Source organism: Ostrea edulis, chromosome 6 (genome assembly GCF_947568905.1).
Source record: "Ostrea edulis chromosome 6, xbOstEdul1.1, whole genome shotgun sequence".
Lineage (NCBI taxonomy): Eukaryota > Metazoa > Mollusca > Bivalvia > Ostreida > Ostreidae > Ostrea > Ostrea edulis.
In genome coordinates, this window is record NC_079169.1 from 1,181,295 (window position 1) to 1,201,441 (window position 20,147).

The window sequence follows — 20,147 nt, forward strand, 5'->3', positions numbered from 1 at the left end:
GATCCGCCGCTGTTAATTTACATCGCAGCACTGTTTTCAGACTTCTATTTGAGCATACGTGCCAATTTACAAAAATCTTGTAAAACTTTTGAGACGTTGACAGAGGTGTAAGTGAGTGTAAGGAACGATAACTCTGGGTAGAGATTGAATAGTTGAATAAAATTAAATCCCCTTCACCCCAAGGATATTTTGTTGCAAGATTTATTGAAATTGACCCAGTTGTTCTGAAGAAGAAGTTGAAAAAGTGAAAAGTTATGACCCCGAAAGAACAGGGATAGCAAAAGGTCACCTGCGAGACTCCGGTGACCTAACTTAACAAATTAATATTTCTTTCAAACTAACAAATAGCGCTGTTCTTAGTGAAACTAATGGAGGGCATTTTCTTCATTATCCGCTCATACTGTAAACGAAATCGTTTTACAAGAATTTGTCAAGAGACTAGTGGTGCATGCTTATTGAGAAATTCGAAATACTTCAATACATATATGATGACAATAGTTATTCTGTGGGCATCAATTATGTCAGACGAAGTGCCGAATCTGAATACTTTGCAGCAATCTAAACTGAAAGTAACAAAAGTCGTTAAATCGTGACGCTCTTTATATTCGTGACCTGGTATAGAGTTCTGGTCAAGGAATAAAAATCCAAGTACTACTAATCAAGCAAATAGTGAACTTCTGATAAAGACAACCTGAGACATAAAGTTGAGCATGTTTCTTGCATAAGCTATTGGATACCTTGTTCACTTGCTACGGTTTGAACAAGTTCGTTGGTTCTCGCCTTATTGCTAATTTAAGAGTCGCTCTCAAGGACGTTTTCGCTGATGGGACTAGAAATGACTGAATATTACAACGCAGCTTCTACGATCATGCAGAATAAACCCATGTACTATCTTATATGTTAGACGATTTCAATACATCCGTTCTATCAATGTTGTCATTTTAACCGTCTTTGAAGGTTAGAAAATGTTCAAGTATGTCCCTTATCTGTATGAAGTATAATTTACCTTGTAGTATGATATCAATATTGCTCTTCCCTCCAAAACTATACATAGGTAAAACTATACACAAACCAGACCAGGTGGTTTAGACCTTTTGGTAACTTTCTTGTAGTTTGAAATTCGTTTTTGGTTTTGCAATAGTTTTTGTAATATGAAGTCAAATATTTTTTTCTCAAGTTTTTTTTTTTATTGAATCATTTTGTTTTTATATAATAATTTGGTATTGCATTTAAATGATTGAGTTTTCCCCATTAATTCATTTCCTCTTGTGTGTTTGTTTTTAATTTGGTTTGCACGTACGAGTTTCATCATTAAAAAAATCTAATGCACATTATTCTATCACAACTTACTTATACCTTGCATCATTTTAGAAAGATCTTCCTTTAGCTCTTCTTTCATTACTGTAAAATCTGAAACAGTTTCAAATCATTATCATTAGATGTATCACACATGGGAAAAAATGAATATCATGTCACATATTATAGAATTTACATTTACACGTGTCTTCTGTAGATATTTTTGCACATTGATATGACCCAGTGGAGTTTTCAAAATCCTCAAAATCTACAATAGGTTGTGAGAAAGATTCCATGCAAAGTTCTTTTTTTTTTAGTTCACTGATTGATGAAAAAACGGCTTTTTAATCACCCCATCCTTTTATTTATATATATATATATATATATATATATATATATATATATATATATATATATATAATTTAATTCCTATTGCATCCTTGTTTCTGACTGGTCAAATTCAAATTGAGAAACACAAATTATTTTGTATAACCTGGTTTGTTATGGGGACACACCCCCTTGACAAATAGATGTCGGAACTATTCTCTCTCTCTCTCTCTCTCTCTCTCTCTCTCTCTCTCTAAATCAGTGGCGGATTGAGAGGGGGCGCATTCGGCGCCCCCTTCCCCCCCTAAAATTTTCAAATTTAAGGTAAATCGCGTTATCTTGTTTAGGAAAATGTACTAAACGATAAAAGAAGCAATAATTTCTTCCACTTCCGGAGAAATAAATGACAAAATCCTTTGATTTCTTGGATTACTTTATTGGGAGAACCTAATTTTTTCCCAAAAAAACCATTAAAATTTGGGTCATTTCATTAATTTCATCTTATTAAAATGATAGAAAATAGTACAAATGACTTAATAGGAGAAATATTTCAAGCCCCATAAAATCTGTAAAATCCAGGACCCAATACCTCATAAAGTCGCCCCCCCCCCTCCCCCCGTAACCACAATTCCTGGATCCGCCGCTCTTAATTTACATCGCAGCACTGTTTTCAGCCTTCTATGGAATAGAAAGTCAACGTGCACAATAAGATACTGCAGTTTGATACACATGTTGTTTTTTTTGTTGTCAATATTAGCCAATCTCTACCCAGACTTGTCATTCCTTGATCTCACTTACAATGTACACCTCTGTTAACGTCTCAAAATAAGCAATGTTATTTCACATATAAATCCACTTTTTTACAGCTAATAAAACTAAGAACTATTTTATAATATATTGGGAAAATGTAGGACAAGCAACTATTTGTAGATTTTTTTCCATTACCATATATTCTTCATGTACTATGTATAGGCCTGGTGCAATAGAACTACGCAATATCCACGTTTCAACCCAAATCAATGCTTCTTGTGCCACAAAAAGACTTGGTATCTGCTCAATATTTATCTATTTACGTATATTTTTGTAACTGAAGTCAAAACCATACTTTATTTGAGCATACGTGCCAATTTACAAAAATCTTGTAAAACTCTTGAGACGTTGACAGAGGTGTAAGTGAGTGTAAGGAACGATAACTCTGGGTAGAGATTGAATATTAGCATCTACATATATAGTTGAATAAAATTAAATCCCCTTCACCCCAAGGATATTTTGTTGCAAGATTTATAGAAATTGACCCAGTTGTTCTGAAGAAGAAGTTGAAAAAGTGAAAAGTTATGACCCCGAACGAACAGGGATAGCAAAAGGTCACCTGCGAGACTCCGGTGACCTAACTTAACAAATTAATATTTCTTTCAAACTAACAAATAGCGCTGTTCTTAGTGAAACTAATGGAGGGCATTTTCTTCATTATCCGCTCATACTGTAAACGAAATCGTTTTACAAGAATTTGTCAAGAGACTAGTGGTGCATGCTTATTGAGAAATTCGAAATACTTCAATACATATATGATGACAATAGTTATTCTGTGGGCATCAATTATGTCAGATGAAGTGCCGAATCTGAATCCTTTGCAGCAATCTAAACTGAAAGTAACAAAAGTCGTTAAATCGTGACGCTCTTTATATTCGTGACCTGGTATAGAGTTCTGGTCAAGGAATAAAAATCCAAGTACTACTAATCAAGCAAATAGTGAACTTCTGATAAAGACAAACAGAGACATAAAGTTGAGCATGTTTCTTGCATAAGCTATTGGATACCTTGTTCACTTGCTAAGTTTTGAACAAGTTCGTTGGTTCTCACCTTATTGCTAATTTAAGAGTCGCTCTCAAGGACGTTTCCGCTGATGGGACTAGAAATGACTGTGAATATTACAACGCAGCTTCTGCGATCATGCAGAATAAACCCATGTACTATCTTATATGTTCAATACATCCGTTCTATCAACGTTGTCATTTTAACCGTCTTTGAAGGTTAGAAAACTTTTAAGTATGTCCCTTATCTGTATGAAGTATAATTTACCTTGTAGTATGATATCAATATTGCTCTTCCCTCCAAAACTATACATAGGTAAAACTATACACAAACCAGCCCAGGTAGTTTAGAACTTTAAGTAACTTTCCTTTAGTTTGAAATTCGTTTTTAGTTTTGCAATAGTTTTTGCAATTTGAATTAAAATATTTTTTTCTCAAGTTTTTTTATTGAATCATTTTGTTTTATATAATAATTTGGTATTGCATTTAAATGATTGAGTTTCCCCCATTAATTCATTTCCTCTGGTGTGTTTGTTTTTTAATTTGGTTTGCACGTACGAGTTTCATCATTAAAAAAATCTAATGCACATTATTCTATCACAACTTACTTATACCTTGCATCATTTTAGAAAGATCTTCCTTTAGCTCTTCTTTCATTACTGTAAAATCTGAAACAGTTTCAAATCATTATCATTAAATGTATCACACATGGGAAAAAATGAATATCATGTCACATATTATAGAATTTACATTTACACGTGTCTTCTGTAGATATTTTTGCACATTGATATGACCCAGTGGAGTTTTCAAAATGCTCAAAATCTACAATAGGTTGTGAGAAAGATTCCATGCAAAGTTCTTTTTTTTTAGTTCACTGATTCATGAAAAAACGGCTTTTTAATCACCCCATCCTTTTATATATATATATATATATATATATATATATATATATATATATATATATATATTAATTCTTATTGCATCCTTGTTTCTGACTGGTCAAATTCCAATTGAGAAACACAAATAATTTTTGTATAACCTGGTTTGTTATGGGGACACACCCCCTTGATAACCAGATGTCGGAACTATTTTCTCTCTCTCTCTCTCTCTCTCTCTCTCTCTCTCTCTATCTCTCTCTCAATCAGTGGCGGGTTGAGAGGGGGCGCATTCGGCGCCCCCCTCCCCCCCTAAAATTTTCAAATTTAAGGTTAATCGCGGTATCTTGTTTAGGAAAATGTACTAAACGATAAAAGAAGCAATAATTTCTTCCACTCCCGGAGAAATAAATGACAAAATCCTTTGATTTCTTGGATTACTTTATTGGGAGAACCTAATTTTTTCCAAAAAAAGCCTTAAAATTTGGGTCATTTCATTAATTTCATCTTATTAAAATGATAGAAAATAGTACAAATGACTTAATAAGAGAAATATTTCAAGCCCCATAAAATCTGTAAAATCCAGGACCCAATACCTCATAAAGTCGCCCCCCCCCCCCCCGTAACCACAATTCCTGGATCCGCCGCTCTTAATTTACATCGCAGCACTGTTTTCAGCCTTCTATGGAATAGAAAGTCAACGTGCACAATAAGATACTGCAGTTTGATACACATGTTGTTTTTTCGTTGTCAATATTAGCCAATCTCTACCCAGACTTGTCATTCCTTGCTCTCACAATGTACACCTCTGTTAACGTCTCAAAATAAGCAATGTTATTCCACATATAAATCCACTTTTTTTTACGGCTAATAAAACTAAGAACTATTTTATAATATATTGGGAAAATGTAGGACAAGCAACTATTTGTAGATTTTTTTCCATTACCATATATTCTTCATGTACTATGTATAGGCCTGGTGCAATAGAACTACGCAATATCCACGTTTCAATCCAAATCAATGCTTCTTGTGCCACAAAAAGACTTGGTATCTGCTCAATATTTATTTATTTACGTATATCTTTGTAACTGAAGTCAAAACCATACTTTATTTGAGCATACGTGCCAATTTACAAAAATCTTGTAAAACTCTTGAGACGTTGACAGAGGTGTAAGTGAGTGTAAGGAACGATAACTCTGGGTAGAGATTGAATATTAGCATCTACATATATAGTTGAATAAAATTAAATCCCCTTCACCCCAAGGATATTTTGTTGCAAGATTGATTGAAATTGACCCAGTTCTTTTGAAGAAGTTGAAAAGGTGAAAAGTTATGACCCCGAACGAACAGGGATAGCAAAAGGTCACCTGCGAGACTCCGGTGACCTAACTTAACAAATTAATATTTCTTTCAAACTAACAAATAGCGCTGTTCTTAGTGAAACTAATGGAGGGCATTTTCTTCATTATCCGCTCATACTGTAAACGAAATCGTTTTACAAGAATTTGTCAAGAGACTAGTGGTGCATGCTTATTGAGAAATTCGAAATACTTCAATACATATATGATGACAATAGTTATTCTGTGGACATCAATTATGTCAGACGAAGTGCCGAATCTGAATCCTTTGCAGCAATCTAAACTGAAAGTAACAAAAGTCGTTAAATCGTGACGCTCTTTATATTCGTGACCTGGTATAGAGTTTTGGGCAAGGAATAAAAATCCAAGTACTACTAATCAAGCAAATAGTGAACTTCTGATAAAGACAACCAGAGACATAAAGTTGAGCATGTTTCTTGCATAAGCTATTGGATACCTTGTTCACTTGCTAAGGTTTGAACAAGTTCGTTGGTTCTCGCCTTATTGCTAATTTAAGAGTCGCTCTCAAGTACGTTTTCGCTGATGGGACTAGAAATGACTGAATATTACAACGCAGCTTCTACGATCATGCAGAATAAACCCATGTACTATCTTATATGTTAGACGATTTCAATACATCCGTTCTATCAATGTTGTCATTTTAACCGTCTTTGAAGGTTAGAAAATGTTCAAGTATGTCCCTTATCTGTATGAAGTATAATTTACCTTGTAGTATGATATCAATATTGCTGTTCCCTCCAAAACTATACATGGGTAAAACTATACACAAACCAGACCAGGTGGTTTAGACCTTTTGGTAACTTTCTTGTAGTTTGAAATTCGTTTTTAGTTTTGCAATAGTTTTTGTAATATGAATTCAAATATGTTTTTCTCAAGTTTTTTTTTTTTATTGAATCATTTTGTATTTATATAATAATTTGGTATTGTATTTAAATGATTGAGTTTCCCCCATTAATTCATTTCCTCTGGTGTGTTTGTTTTTAATTTGGTTTGCATGTACGAGTTTCCGTAACCAAAAACCCAAATGTAATGCACATTATTCTATCACAACTTACTTATTCCGTGTATCATTTTAGAAAGATCTTCCTTTAGCTCTTCTTTCATTACTGTAAAATCTGAAACAGTTTCAAGTCATTATCATTGGATGTATCACACATGGGAAAAAATGAATATCATGTCACATATTATAGAATTTACATTTACACATGTCTTCTGTAGATATTTTTGCACATTGATATGACCCAATGGATTTTCAAAATGCTCAAAATTTACACCATGTGAGAAAGATTCCATGCAAAGTTAATTATACCCCCGCAAGAAGTGGGGTGGGTGGGGTTTACTGGAATCGGGTCGTCCGTCTGTCTGTCCGTCCGTCCGTCTGTAGACACAATGGTTTCCGGGCTCTAAAGCATTATCCTTTCCACCTACCGTCACCATATCATATATATGGACTACCCATGGGATGAAGATGTTCCCTATCGATTTTGGAGTCAAAGGTCAAGTGCACTGGACATCGAAGTAGCAATATGGTTTCCGGGCTCTAAAGCGTTATCCTTTCCACCTACAGTCACCATATCATACATATGGAGTACCCATGGGATGAAGATGTTCCCTATCGATTTTGGGTTTAAAAGGTCAAAGGTCACGTGCACTGGACATCGAAGTAGCAATATGGTTTCCGGGCTCTAAAGCGTTATCCTTTCCACTTACCGTCACCATATCATACATATGGACTACCCATGGGATGAAGATGTTCCCTATCGATTTTTTGGTCAAAAGGTCAAAGGTCAAGCACACTGGACATCGAAGTAGCAATATGGTTTCCGGGCTCTAAAGCGTTATCCTTTCCACCTACAGTCACCATATCATACATATGGACTACCCATGGGATGAAGATGTTCCCTATCCATTTTCTGGTCAAAAGGTCAAAGGTCACGCGCACTGGACATCGAAGTAGCAATATGGTTAGGTTTGTCATGCCATTTGTTTTTACACTCAGAAAAGAGGTAGTTTATACCTATTACCAACACCCTTTGGGAGATTGGGGTAAGAGGGGGTATTCTTAGTGAGCATATATATTCATTTGAATAAAATTAAATCCCCTTCACCCCCAAGGATGTTTTGTTGCAAGATTGATTGTAATTGACCCAATTTTTCAAACGTCGTGGAATCGTAACGCTTTTTATATTCGTGATCTGGCATGGAGTTCTGGGAAAGGAATAAAAATCGAGGTAACACCAATCAAGCGAATGGTGAACTTCTGATAAAGACAACAAGACACATAAAGTTGAACTAAGTTGAGCATGTTTCTTGCATAAACTATTAGGAACATTGTTTACTTGCTAAGGTTTAAACAAGTTCGTTGGTTCTCGCCTTATTGCTAATTTAAGAGTCGCTCTTATGGATGTTTTCGCTGATGGGACTAGAAATGACTGTGAATATTACAACACAGCCTCTACGAGCATGCATAATAAACCCATGTACTATCTTATATGTTAGACGATTTCAATACATCCGTTCTATCAATGTTGTCATTTTAACCGTCTTTGAAGGTTAGAAAACTTTTAAGTATGTCCCTTATCTGTATGAAGTATAATTTACCTTGTAGTATATCAGTATTTGCTCTTTCCTCCAAAACTAGACCTTTTGGTAACTTTCCTTTAGTTTGAAATTCAATTTTATTTTTGGAATTTGAATTTAAATAATTTTCCCTAAAAATTTTTTATTGAATCATTTTGTTTTTATATAATAAATTGGTATTGTATTTAAATAATTGAGTTTCCTCCATTAATTCAGTTCCTCTGGTGTGTTTGTTTTTAATTTGATTTGCACGTACGAGTTTCCATCATTAAAAAATATAATGCACATTATTCTATCACAACTTACTTATTCCGTGTATCATTTTAGAAAGATCTTCCTTTAGCTCTTCTTTCATTACTGTAAAATCTGAAACAGTTTCAAATCATTATCATTAGATGTATCACACATGGAAAAAATGAATATCATGTCACATATTATAGAATTTACATTTACACATGTCTTCTGTAGATATTTTTGCACATTGATATGACCCAATGGATTTTTCAAAATGCTCAAAATCTACACTATGTGAGAAAGCTTCCATGTAAGTTTCATTTTAACTTACCTTGTCGTATGATGCCAGAATTGCTCTTCCCTCCCTCGTGGGTAGCATTAAAGAATATTTCCTGCATATATTGCGCATCTGGGAAATTTGGTATAGATGTACTTTGGTTACCATTTTTAACATTTGGAGAGTTGTTTCCTAAGACGTTTTTGCTGACGAGAATAGCAATGATTGTGGATATTACAGCGCAAACCAAGATCATGCAAAATAAACCCATGTACTTTTTTATTCCCTGGACTGCCTTTTTCGGAACCTCTATCTTAAATGTGCAACAAGAACCAAACAAATCGTAGCTGTAAGTTTATGTTATATCTAAATTAGGGAATTTACATAATTTAGGAATATCCTGAAATTGTTTGACAAATTACCTGGTAATGTATCTGGTTCCTGTTAGAAGAGGACTCGTGAGTTTGTTCTCTTAGATTTCCTCGTCCTGCCCGTGGGTCATGTACCGCATTATTTACCTTTAATATTTTTTAAAAATATTTTAAGATACCATTAATCAGACGAAAGTTGGTCAGTCCCTTATGAAAGGCGAAGACAACGGCCAGTAATCTGGCCTTACTATACACTTTCAGATTTATCACAATTTTCTTTTTCCGTATTACCCTTTGAGGTGGCATGCTGGAAAAGGTTGAAGCTGTAGAAATACTGTAACATCGTTCTCGAGATTGGATACACTGTAAAGGAAAAAAAAAAGAAAGCATATTTTGAGAAATAATGAAATTATAATTTCTTCAATACCTGTAAGTTAATATACTGTTGGTGTAAACAAATATTCATCAGAAAATATTGATACAGTTTTGTGTACCTCATCAATATCATCATATAGATGAGAGGACAAATCGCTCCTGTCGGAAACTGTCCTGTGTGTCTGAATAAAATAAAGGAAAAAAGAACATGTATAGACGTTTGCATTTACCAACCCTTGGCATTTGAAGCCGTCAAGATAATTACAATTCTGCATTAACATACTTATTTTTGAATTATCAAGCAAAATGATAAGTTGGAATAAAGAGAAAACGCTTTCTCTACAACATATTTTGTGTTCAACACACTTTCTGCAACACACTTTGTGTACAACACACTTTCTCTACAACATACTTTCTGTAACACACTTTCTGTACAACACACTTTTTGTACAACACACTTTTTATACAACACACTTTCTGTACAATACACGTTCTGTATAACACACTTTCTGTACAACACACTTTCTGTACCACACCTTCTGTACAGCACACTTTATGTAGAACACACATTGTGTACAACACACGTTCTGTACAACACACTTTGTTTACAACACACTTTGTGTAGAACACACTTTGTGTACAACACACTTTCTGTACAACACACTTTCTGTAACACATTTTCTGTACAACACACTTTGTTTACAACACACTTTGTGTAGAACACACTTTGTGTACAACACACTTTCTGTACAACACACTTTCTGTAACACACTTTCTGTACAACACACTTTCTGTAACACATTTTCTGTACAAAACACTTTGTGTACAACACACTTTGTGTACAACACACTTTCTTTACAACACACTTTGTGTATAATACACTTTCTGTTCAACACTCTCTGTACAACACTTTCTGTACAACACACTTTCTGTAACACATTTTCTGTACAAAACACTGTGTACAACACACTTTGTGTACAACACACTTTCTTTACAACACACTTTGTGTACAACACACTTTCTGTAACACATTTTCTGTACAAAACACTTTGTGTACAACACACTTTGTGTACAACACACTTTCTTTACAACACACTTTGTGTACAACACACTTTCTTTACAACACACTTTGTGTACAACACACTTTGTGTACAACACACTTTCTGTAACACATTTTCTGTACAAAACACTGTGTACAACACACTTTGTGTACAACACACTTTGTGTACAACACACTTTCTTTACAACACACTTTGTGTATAATACACTTTCTTTACAACACACTTTGTGTACAACACACTTTCTTTACAACACACTTTGTGTATAATACACTTTCTTTACAACACACTTTGTGTACAACACACTTTCTTTACAACACACTTTGTGTATAATACACTTTCTTTACAACACACTTTGTGTACAACACACTTTCTTTACAACACACTTTGTGTACAACACACTTTCTTTACAACACACTTTGTGTACAACACACTTTCTTTGCAACACACTTTGTGTATAATACACTTTCTTTACAACACACTTTGTGTACAACACACTTTCTTTACAACACACTTTGTGTACAACACACTTTCTTTACAACACACTTTGTGTATAATACACTTTCTTTACAACACACTTTGTGTACAACACACTTTCTTTACAACACACTTTGTGTACAACACACTTTCTTTACAACACACTTTGTGTACAACACACTTTCTTTACAACACACTTTGTGTACAACACACTTTCTTTACAACACACTTTGTGTACAACACACTTTCTTTACAACACACTTTGTGTACAACACACTTTGTGTACAACACACTTTCTGTAACACATTTTCTGTACAAAACACTGTGTACAACACACTTTGTGTACAACACACTTTGTGTACAACACACTTTCTTTACAACACACTTTGTGTATAATACACTTTCTTTACAACACACTTTGTGTACAACACACTTTCTTTACAACACACTTTGTGTATAATACACTTTCTTTACAACACACTTTGTGTACAACACACTTTCTTTACAACACACTTTGTGTATAATACACTTTCTTTACAACACACTTTGTGTACAACATACTTTTTTTACAACACACTTTGTGTACAACACACTTTCTTTACAACACACTTTGTGTACAACACACTTTCTTTACAACACACTTTGTGTATAATACACTTTCTTTACAACACACTTTGTGTATAATACACTTTCTGTTCAACCTTTTCAATCTAGTGCTAGTTTATCTGTTATTCCCTTAAATGTTTGTTATATTTACTCCTTCAATATTAAACATAAACTCCCTTCTATATCACCTCTGGCGTAGATAGAATATATACCTCATGCCTGTGCCTGAAAAGCTCACCTTACAGCTGATGTAGCTGCTACTGTTCATGCTTTCTCTGCACTTTTCTACTTGTGTCTGCAAAATAATGTTGTGTTAGATCAATTTATATTTAAAAGGTAAACTTCCTGTAACTTAATCGCCTGCTGAATTCTTTTTATCAGCATAGAGGCACAGTGTAAAGATTTTATATACCTTTAAGGAAAAAAATCTTAATCTGTATTCAGTATTTCAGTTAATTCCTAATCTTCATGATGATATTCATAATCAAATGTGATATTAGTCTCTCGTAAATGTACATGGACGCCATATTTAGTGGATGTGTTTTGTTGAAATCCTGCTCACCTCTGTTTTGCCCTCAGCTCTTTGTTCTCTACACGATGAAGCAGGTGCGTATTTCTTCTACATGTAATATAAAGGTAAATTTAGTAGATTCGCGTGATTACTTTAGTTTATAGTCACCCATGTAACACAAATATAAATATAGTAAATAATTTTAATACAGCTGTGCTTACTTTTCTGGAGTTTTTGAAAATGTTTTCGTGGTACTGAAATAAAGAAAAACTATGCTGAACGGTGCTTTGATACAGTGTACTGTGCCAATTAGACGGGGCTGTAATCTCTCTTTATGTACTTACTCTTAATGGAATATTTCGCCGGCGTTTCTTCTATAAAAAAAAAAACATAAATATACTGTTAGAAACGTCAAGCAAATGAATTCGAATGCATTTACGATAACGTAAGAGGCGTATTACGCAAACGGCTTGACTGAAGGGCAGTTTAACCCTAATGATAGTGAATTTCGCCTCTGACGATTTGTGGGGATCCGGGTTAGAATAGGTCCTCAGTACCCCTTACTTGTCGTAAGAGACGACTAAATGGGACGGCCCTTCGCATGAGACCGTAAAACGGAGGTCCTGTGTCACAGCAGGTGTGGAGCGATAAAGATCCCTTCCTGCTAAAAGGCCGTAAACGTCGAGCATAGGCCTACATTTTGCAGTGCATTACCGGAAATGGTGACGTCTCCATATGAGTGGAATATTCTCGAATATACAATCAATCTGATGATTCCATCTCAAAGAGAACTATAATTTGTTCCCATCTCCTGGGGCATGCATGTAATTCTAAGAGTCACAAAACCGACAAGTATGTGGAACCATTTGTAGGTCGATATATATCGCTACCTTTCAAAGAATCATTTGACATACACGCGACCTAATAAATAACGGTAAATTTATTGTGTGTTACCTGAAATGCTCGTCATGTGATTGAATTTCCTTTCGCACTCAAATCTAAGTAATGTAGTCGGAATATTTCTAGGCACAATTCAGACACTAATTGTGGATAGTTATAATATGTGATATGCTAATGTTACATTGTATTTTCAAGGGATAATGAAATCAGTATGGCAACTATGCAAATTAACATCAAAGTACAGAAAGACGAAAAGGTACAAATCCTGAAAAGTGAAGAATTATTTAGATAATGACTTATCTAATTTACATGATTTATGTGATCCCAACTCTTGTAGATCCAAGGGTCCGTGTTTGCCCAACTCTATTTTGTATTTCTTATAGAAGTTATGACATTGATCACTGTTCATTATCTTCACCTTTCATATAAGTAATTTATTTTAGATATGTACGTGGAGATAAAATCTTTTTGAAATCAGGAAGAATATATCATTTGAATAGCGTTTCCAATAGATTCTATATTTTAATCTTTTTAATTTTATTTCCGTATACTATTCAACCGTTCAGTATACTTTCACCGAGAAATTTTGAATTCCTTCGGATATACTATAAAATCAAAATATGGGGCTATTATCAAACCCACGTTTGAAATGCAATAATGCACGACACCCTTCTTTTTAAATCTACCCTGAAATAGTTTCCATAACGCAATTGATATTCAATTTCAAAAATCAATGATAGGCCTACCAGGATGAAATAGCAATGTTGCTAGATCCTTCTAAATGAGAAAATCAATAATTCGTTTAAAATCTGAGAGGTATAGAAAGATTTATCAAAATACATTACCTACCTGTCTTACCGTATATTTCATCTTTTATTTTAAAACTATGTTAAACTCCAAACACGATGTCTTTTTGAAACAAAATTCAGTCAATGGTAGCCAATTTTTGTTACCCCTTGAATTGAAAAATGATTGAAAAAGTCGTGTCAGGATTATTACAGTGGCGCATTCAGAATTTTTTAAGGGGGTGTAATCTAATTAAAACAGGTCTTCTCTAACCGTTACATTGGGGGCTTTAGGAAGGAGTATTCAACTTTAGATCGCATTCTAATTTTACAATTTTTATCACATATTTTCTTTGAGAGAAGGAAAAAACTTTGCTGCGCTTTCATAGATTTTAAACAAGTATTTGATACGGTTTGGAGATTTGGAATATGGCATAAACTATTGAATAATGGAATTAAGGGAAAATGCTTCAATTACATTAAAAATATGTACGAAGGTATTAAGTCTATGGTGAATCTAAATGGTACAACTACAGATTGCTTTAACTGTAACATTGGGGTCTGCCGAGGGGAAATTTGTCACCTTTGCTCTTTTCCTTATATATTAATGATCTGGAACAGTTTTTGCTGGATAAAAACATTGTTAGTTTGCAAACTGTAACAAGTATACTTGAAGATGAATTATATGTATATCTGAAACTTTTTATTTTGCCCTATGCTGACGATACTGTTATTATGGCTGAAACGGATGTAGTTTTACAAAATGATTTAAATAGTTTTTATTTGTATTGTTCACGTTGGAAACTAAATGTAAATGTTAACAAAACTAAGATTTTAATTTTTTCAAAAGGTCGAATGCCGACTAAGACGTTTTATTACAATGATAATGCCATAGAAACTATAAAAGAATTTAAGTATCTAGGAATTATATTTTCTCAGTCAGGAAATTTTACGGCTGAGCAAACCAACCTCGAATTATTTTCCGCGGCTTTATACTGGCATTTCATGCTTTCTTGCGCATAGGCGAAATTGCACTATCTGAAGGAAACAATCCTCAATCAATACTACAGTTCGATGACATTATTTTTCTTCAGTCCAAAATACAACTTACTATTAAGCGTTCTAAGACCGACCAGTTAGGTGTAGGAACAATTCTCAGTATTACAGCATCCCATGCCACAGCATGCCCATTCGCCTCTATGCAGGCTTACATATATATGCAATCCCACCCTGCGAAAAAGGGCCTCTTGTTTGTTCATTTTGGGGGACAGCCTCTAACTCGTTATCATTTTTGTGCAACATTAAACAGGAGTTTGACTATCCTTGGGATTGACGCCACAAATTATAACTCCCATTCATTCAGAATAGGAGCAGCTACTACCCTGGCTATGCAAGGGGCCCACAGTAATGCTATTCAAGCAGCAGGGCGATGGCGCTCCAATGTGTTCCATTCATATATTCGTTGAATATACTTGTATTGTCATTGTTTGGCTTTAATTCATAAGTATTCCCGTATTTGCTACCCCAAGCTAATTCACACCACGAACTTTAGATGTAACAAGGTTTGGATTGTGGGATCTTGAATTATAAAGAGAGCGGCCAGTTTTGCAGCTACTAGACTTGGAGGGGGGGGGGGGGGCCTCAACCTCAACTTGGACAATATCTCCAATTGGTGGCAGGGCTATAGCGGCATGAAGCTGCAGGACCTTGTTCCCAAACTAACGACCTTATTATGGTACGAAAATCCACCCGCCTTCTTAATTATCCATTGCGGAACCACAATGTGGGACAGACTACAAGGGATCGCCTGCTGCAAATTCTAATTTCTACTTTGTTACAAATTCGTGCCATGTTTCCTACCACCTCTATCGTCTGGTCCTCGTCATTCCCAAGGTTCTCGTGGTGTTTCTCAAATAATACCAGGTCAATGAACAGGATCAGAGGTAGAATGGATAGGGAAGCTATCAGTTCGGGGTGGCCGTCATATTAAACACCCCCAATTCAGCGCCAAACCACCGACTCTCTTTGATTCCGATGGGGTTCACTTATCTCAGCATGGCAATGATTTGTTGTTAAATAACTTCCAGGGGGCCTTCTAAACTTCACTTGTTGCGATGCAATTGGCTTTCCAGTCTAATTCTAGGGCAACGTAATCACTGGCCAGCGGCGACCATTGGAGTTGGGGAGCTGCCGCCGTCACCATTGTGGGCACTCCACTGATGGCGGTTGCAGAGCCATGTTCATGGCCTTTGCAAGTGGCGTGTTTCGTCACACCCCTACTCCAATGGAAGAGTGTCAACCATCTGGAAACAAATTCTGATGTGATATTCGAACTGTCTATTTAGCTTTGAGTATGTTGATTCGTCATCCTGTAAATACGTTATGCAGTTGACTAAACTACCATGAACCTGGTGAATGGACACCATACATTCCTATATATATATACTTGTATGAGCATTTGTTGCCTTTGACATTTTGAATGATTATTTGTAAAGTTTGTGCTTTGACTTTGTTTTTCGTGACGCTTGTGCTTTTGCGATCACCCATTGCACAATGAGCCTCTTGATGGGCCGTCACATTTTGTGAATTTGTTGATTGCGTGACGCTTGTGCTAATGCGCATTAAGCCTCTTGATGGGCCGTCAAATTTTGTGATTTGTTTTCGTGACGCTTGTGCATTTGCGATAACCCATTGCACAATGAGCCTCTTGATGGGCCGTCACTTTTGTGCGAACTTTTGTGAGAGGTGGCCCTATGCATTGGTAGCCTCAATTTACTTCACCGCGGCCAGTAACGCCATTAACGTAATCAATTCATAATTCATTCAATGTGTGATTTTATGTCATACATCTTGGATGATAATCATTTTCACTCATTTGCCGGTTCGATATATCCCTATGAACTCGAAATAAAAGACACGACAGAGTCCTTAACATTTGCTTCGTACTTGGATATATATTTTATCGAAAAATTAATATAAACGGCAAACTAACAACTCAATTTTATGACAAAACGGGATGATTTCAGCTTCTCTATCGTCAACTTCCCATATTTATATCTATTCCATTATCACCTACATTTGGTACTTATATCTTTCAACGCAAGAACTTGTTCTGCGTGTGATAAGTTTTTAAATCGAGGCAGTCTACTGACAAACAAGTTACAGGGGTTTCAACAGTCTCGTTTAAAGTCAGCATTTCTCAAACTCTATGGTCGTTATAATGATCTCGTTTCCCAATACAACCTATCATTGGGTAAAATACTGCATGGCGTGTTTCATGCCTTTTGTCAGGCTGGTCTTTACTTAATGATTTTCACTACGGATTACACCGTTTACCTGACCAAAATATAGGGCTCACAGCGGGTATGATCGGTCAACAGGAGATATATCCAGAGGTTAGAGTTGCCCAACTCTCTATTTTGAATTCCTTATAGTAGTCACAGTGTATGAGGTTGATGACTGATCGTTATCTTCACCTTTCATATCATATAATCCCCATACATATGCAAATGTCTAAGGCTGTCATTGAAATATGTACACATTTCTAATTAGTGGTAAAATAAAGTATTGTCCTAGATGTTATAAAATCTATACTGGTAGGCATCAGCGGTCGTGGTAGATTAAGGGTTCGGGCGCGCGATTCGCAACTAGGAGGTCCGGTTTCGATTCTCGATCCCGACACCGCGACAAGTCCTGTTCCTTTGCAGAGTAAAAGGCGCTTTCGGAGAAAGAAACGTCCCTTCTACGATCTTGAGCGCTAAGAAAAGGTCTAAATCTAGTTCAGTATGTCTCTATATGAGTGGGACGTACAACGACATAATTAGAAAAAACAACAAAGAAACAATTAAAGTAAATAAATAAATAGATGATTCGATATGCAAGGGCTTGTTTAAATCGAGGTAAGCTACTGATAAACAAGTTGATGGTACAGGGGTTTCAACAGTCTCGATTGAAGTCAGCATTTCGCAAATTCTATGGTCGTTATAACGATCTAGTTTGTCAATACAACCTCGCATTGGGTCAAATGCTGTCTGACGTGTTTCATACCGATTGTTAAGCCGTTCTTGGCACACTGATTTTGACTGCGGATAACTCCGTTTACCTGATCAAGATATAGCGCTCACGGCGGGTGTGACCGGTCAACAGGGGATGCTTACTCCTCCTAGGCACCTGATCCCACCTCTGGTGTTTCCAGGGGTCCGTGTTTGTCCAACTATATATTTTGTATTGCTTATAGGAGTTATGAGATTGATCACTGTTCGTTATCTTCACCTTGCATAAATAAACCAATAAGTAAATAGTATATCACCTGACTTTTGGTTAATGATGTAGATTTGCATTTTATCCCCTGGATGACCACATCGTGCTAAAATAAAAAAGAAATCTAGAAACACAATATATACACTAATAGTACATGCAGTATACCAGGAAAAGTGCGTTTACTTTAATGTGTAAAGCAATCAACTGTCTCTTGTAGAGCAGGTGAGAAATACCCTCCATACAGAGAAATGTTAAGTTCTGCAGAAAATTTACAAAGTCCTACAGACAAATAATTCAGTGGGATAAATTAAATATAATTCCATATACTTTATAATTAGGAGAAATAGGAAATCCTGGATTGGATTCAACAAAATCCGGAAAAAACTTTCAAATATTACCTATATAAGATTTTTTTTTAAATTCCATACGGGAAATCTTCTTCCAAAGGGAAATTATCTAATGTTTGAAAATGCCGATCTCATGAGCTTTTGTTTAAATGATTTGGGACCCTTTCCCTGAAGATTAAACCAAAAAGAAATCCAACAAAACAATTGATTAAATTTTAAATTTAAATTGCCCTCCAACAAAAAATAACATTGAGTCTTTTTGGCGTATTCTTTTTTGCTAGAATTTATAACTTAATGTTAATCGATCCTCGTGTGATGTCATAGGTTTTTGCAAAAATCTTTATCAAATAAAACTGCGTATGATAGAAATATATCTTTCAGAGTAATTTTATTCACTGCATAAAATAATAAATTTGGTAAAATATTGACATTAAAAAAGTTTACATTTTCCATAGATAATCAATTCTTTATGATTAAAAAAATGTTGTCAAGGGCAATAACTCCTATGCTGGTATATCTTCTACTGTATGTCTATTATACATGATTTCCCCAATATCCACCATTAATTGATTCATATTCATGAATTAGCTTCCTTTTTCTTTTGGACTGTTGACATTTAAAATTTGTCATTTCAAAGTTTTTATCTATTTTAATTATTCTGTAGAACGAAAATGTGTGATTTTTTAATGCTAACATATACTTCCGTTTTTGTTTGTCTGACATCTTTAAAAATGTGGCAACATACACATTTTTGGGGTTATTAATTAGATTTAACTATATTGAGTGGAAATTAATACAGTTTTTCCACTTTCAACCATTCATATTGATAAGTCACATGAGGATCGATCCACCTTAAATATAAAGTGATGGTTAAACACTGTGCCTCCGATTGCATGACAAAGGTACATACACGTAACGACGTGTGACTACATCAGACCAAAATTAATATTCAACAGCTGTGATGACAATGATAATATATTTACGAGTACCTACATTTTCTGTTACTAATTCCACATATGTATTTTGACCCTGCTCCCCGGAAACCTGCGGAGTATTATCTTCTTCCGTTTCCTACAATACATTCAGTATAATAAAATACATTTAAAAATTCCACAACGTTTGACATATAACGGAATTAGTAAACTGCAAGAAAATTAATTCAAAAAAAATATTACCCACCATAACCACTATTCAATGACACCATTCAGACACTATGAAGATAAAGATTCGATGAACTATTATATATCAGCTTAAATCTTCCGGGATAAAATATATTGGACAAAATGCTTATCTTTCTAAACCAACGTTATGTAATGTCGGGACATTAAGTGCATGTGGTGTGCATGAATTGCTTTGTAGGGGTACTCGAAACCTTACTGATATATAGATCTAGTTTGGCAGATTTAACAAAAAGTATCTCGAGGTTTTTATGTTTACATGGATACTGGCAGATTCTAGGTAAGTGGACTTCACTGATATTAAGGTAATCGATCCATAAAAACCCCCCATTTTTCCCCAATAATTAATTGTTATGTAATACAAGACTTGGCATCAAATGAAAGATAATTAATATACACAGTGATTCACCAGAAGAATGTTCAAAATTGACAAGACATATAAGAAATATCTGTCATAGAGATTAACATTAATCCCTAAGAGAAAAGCACATTTCTGACAT

General features: G+C 35.0%; 1 protein-coding gene across 10 annotated transcripts in view; it reads right to left on the bottom strand.

The window, feature by feature from the left end:
• Nucleotides 1–19,802, bottom strand: part of LOC125646573 (uncharacterized) — a 31,837-nt gene extending 12,035 nt beyond the window's left edge. For 2 of the 10 annotated variants that reach the window (XM_048872958.2, XM_048872948.2), the window contains exons 1-15: nucleotides 19,649–19,799; nucleotides 19,463–19,540; nucleotides 18,172–18,228; nucleotides 12,522–12,551; nucleotides 12,399–12,431; nucleotides 12,229–12,285; nucleotides 11,905–11,961; nucleotides 9,645–9,707; nucleotides 9,442–9,513; nucleotides 9,202–9,297; nucleotides 8,834–9,092; nucleotides 8,575–8,634; nucleotides 6,744–6,803; nucleotides 4,043–4,102; nucleotides 1,357–1,410 (exon numbers count right to left, since the gene is read on the bottom strand). In XM_048872958.2, coding sequence (XP_048728915.2) covers nucleotides 1,357–1,410; nucleotides 4,043–4,102; nucleotides 6,744–6,803; nucleotides 8,575–8,634; nucleotides 8,834–9,092; nucleotides 9,202–9,297; nucleotides 9,442–9,513; nucleotides 9,645–9,707; nucleotides 11,905–11,961; nucleotides 12,229–12,285; nucleotides 12,399–12,431; nucleotides 12,522–12,551; nucleotides 18,172–18,228; nucleotides 19,463–19,540; nucleotides 19,649–19,651 — 1,039 coding nt within the window. In that variant the 5' untranslated portion in view covers nucleotides 19,652–19,799. Of the gene's footprint in view, nucleotides 1–1,350; nucleotides 1,411–4,042; nucleotides 4,103–6,743; nucleotides 6,804–8,574; nucleotides 8,635–8,833; nucleotides 9,093–9,201; nucleotides 9,298–9,441; nucleotides 9,514–9,644; nucleotides 9,708–11,904; nucleotides 11,962–12,228; nucleotides 12,286–12,398; nucleotides 12,432–12,521; nucleotides 12,552–18,171; nucleotides 18,229–19,462; nucleotides 19,541–19,648 lie in introns of all 10 variants that reach the window. The other 8 variants (XM_048872959.2, XM_056141175.1, XM_048872921.2 and 5 more) reach the window with 7 other exon arrangements.
• Between the last annotated feature and the right edge of the window lie 345 nt (nucleotides 19,803–20,147).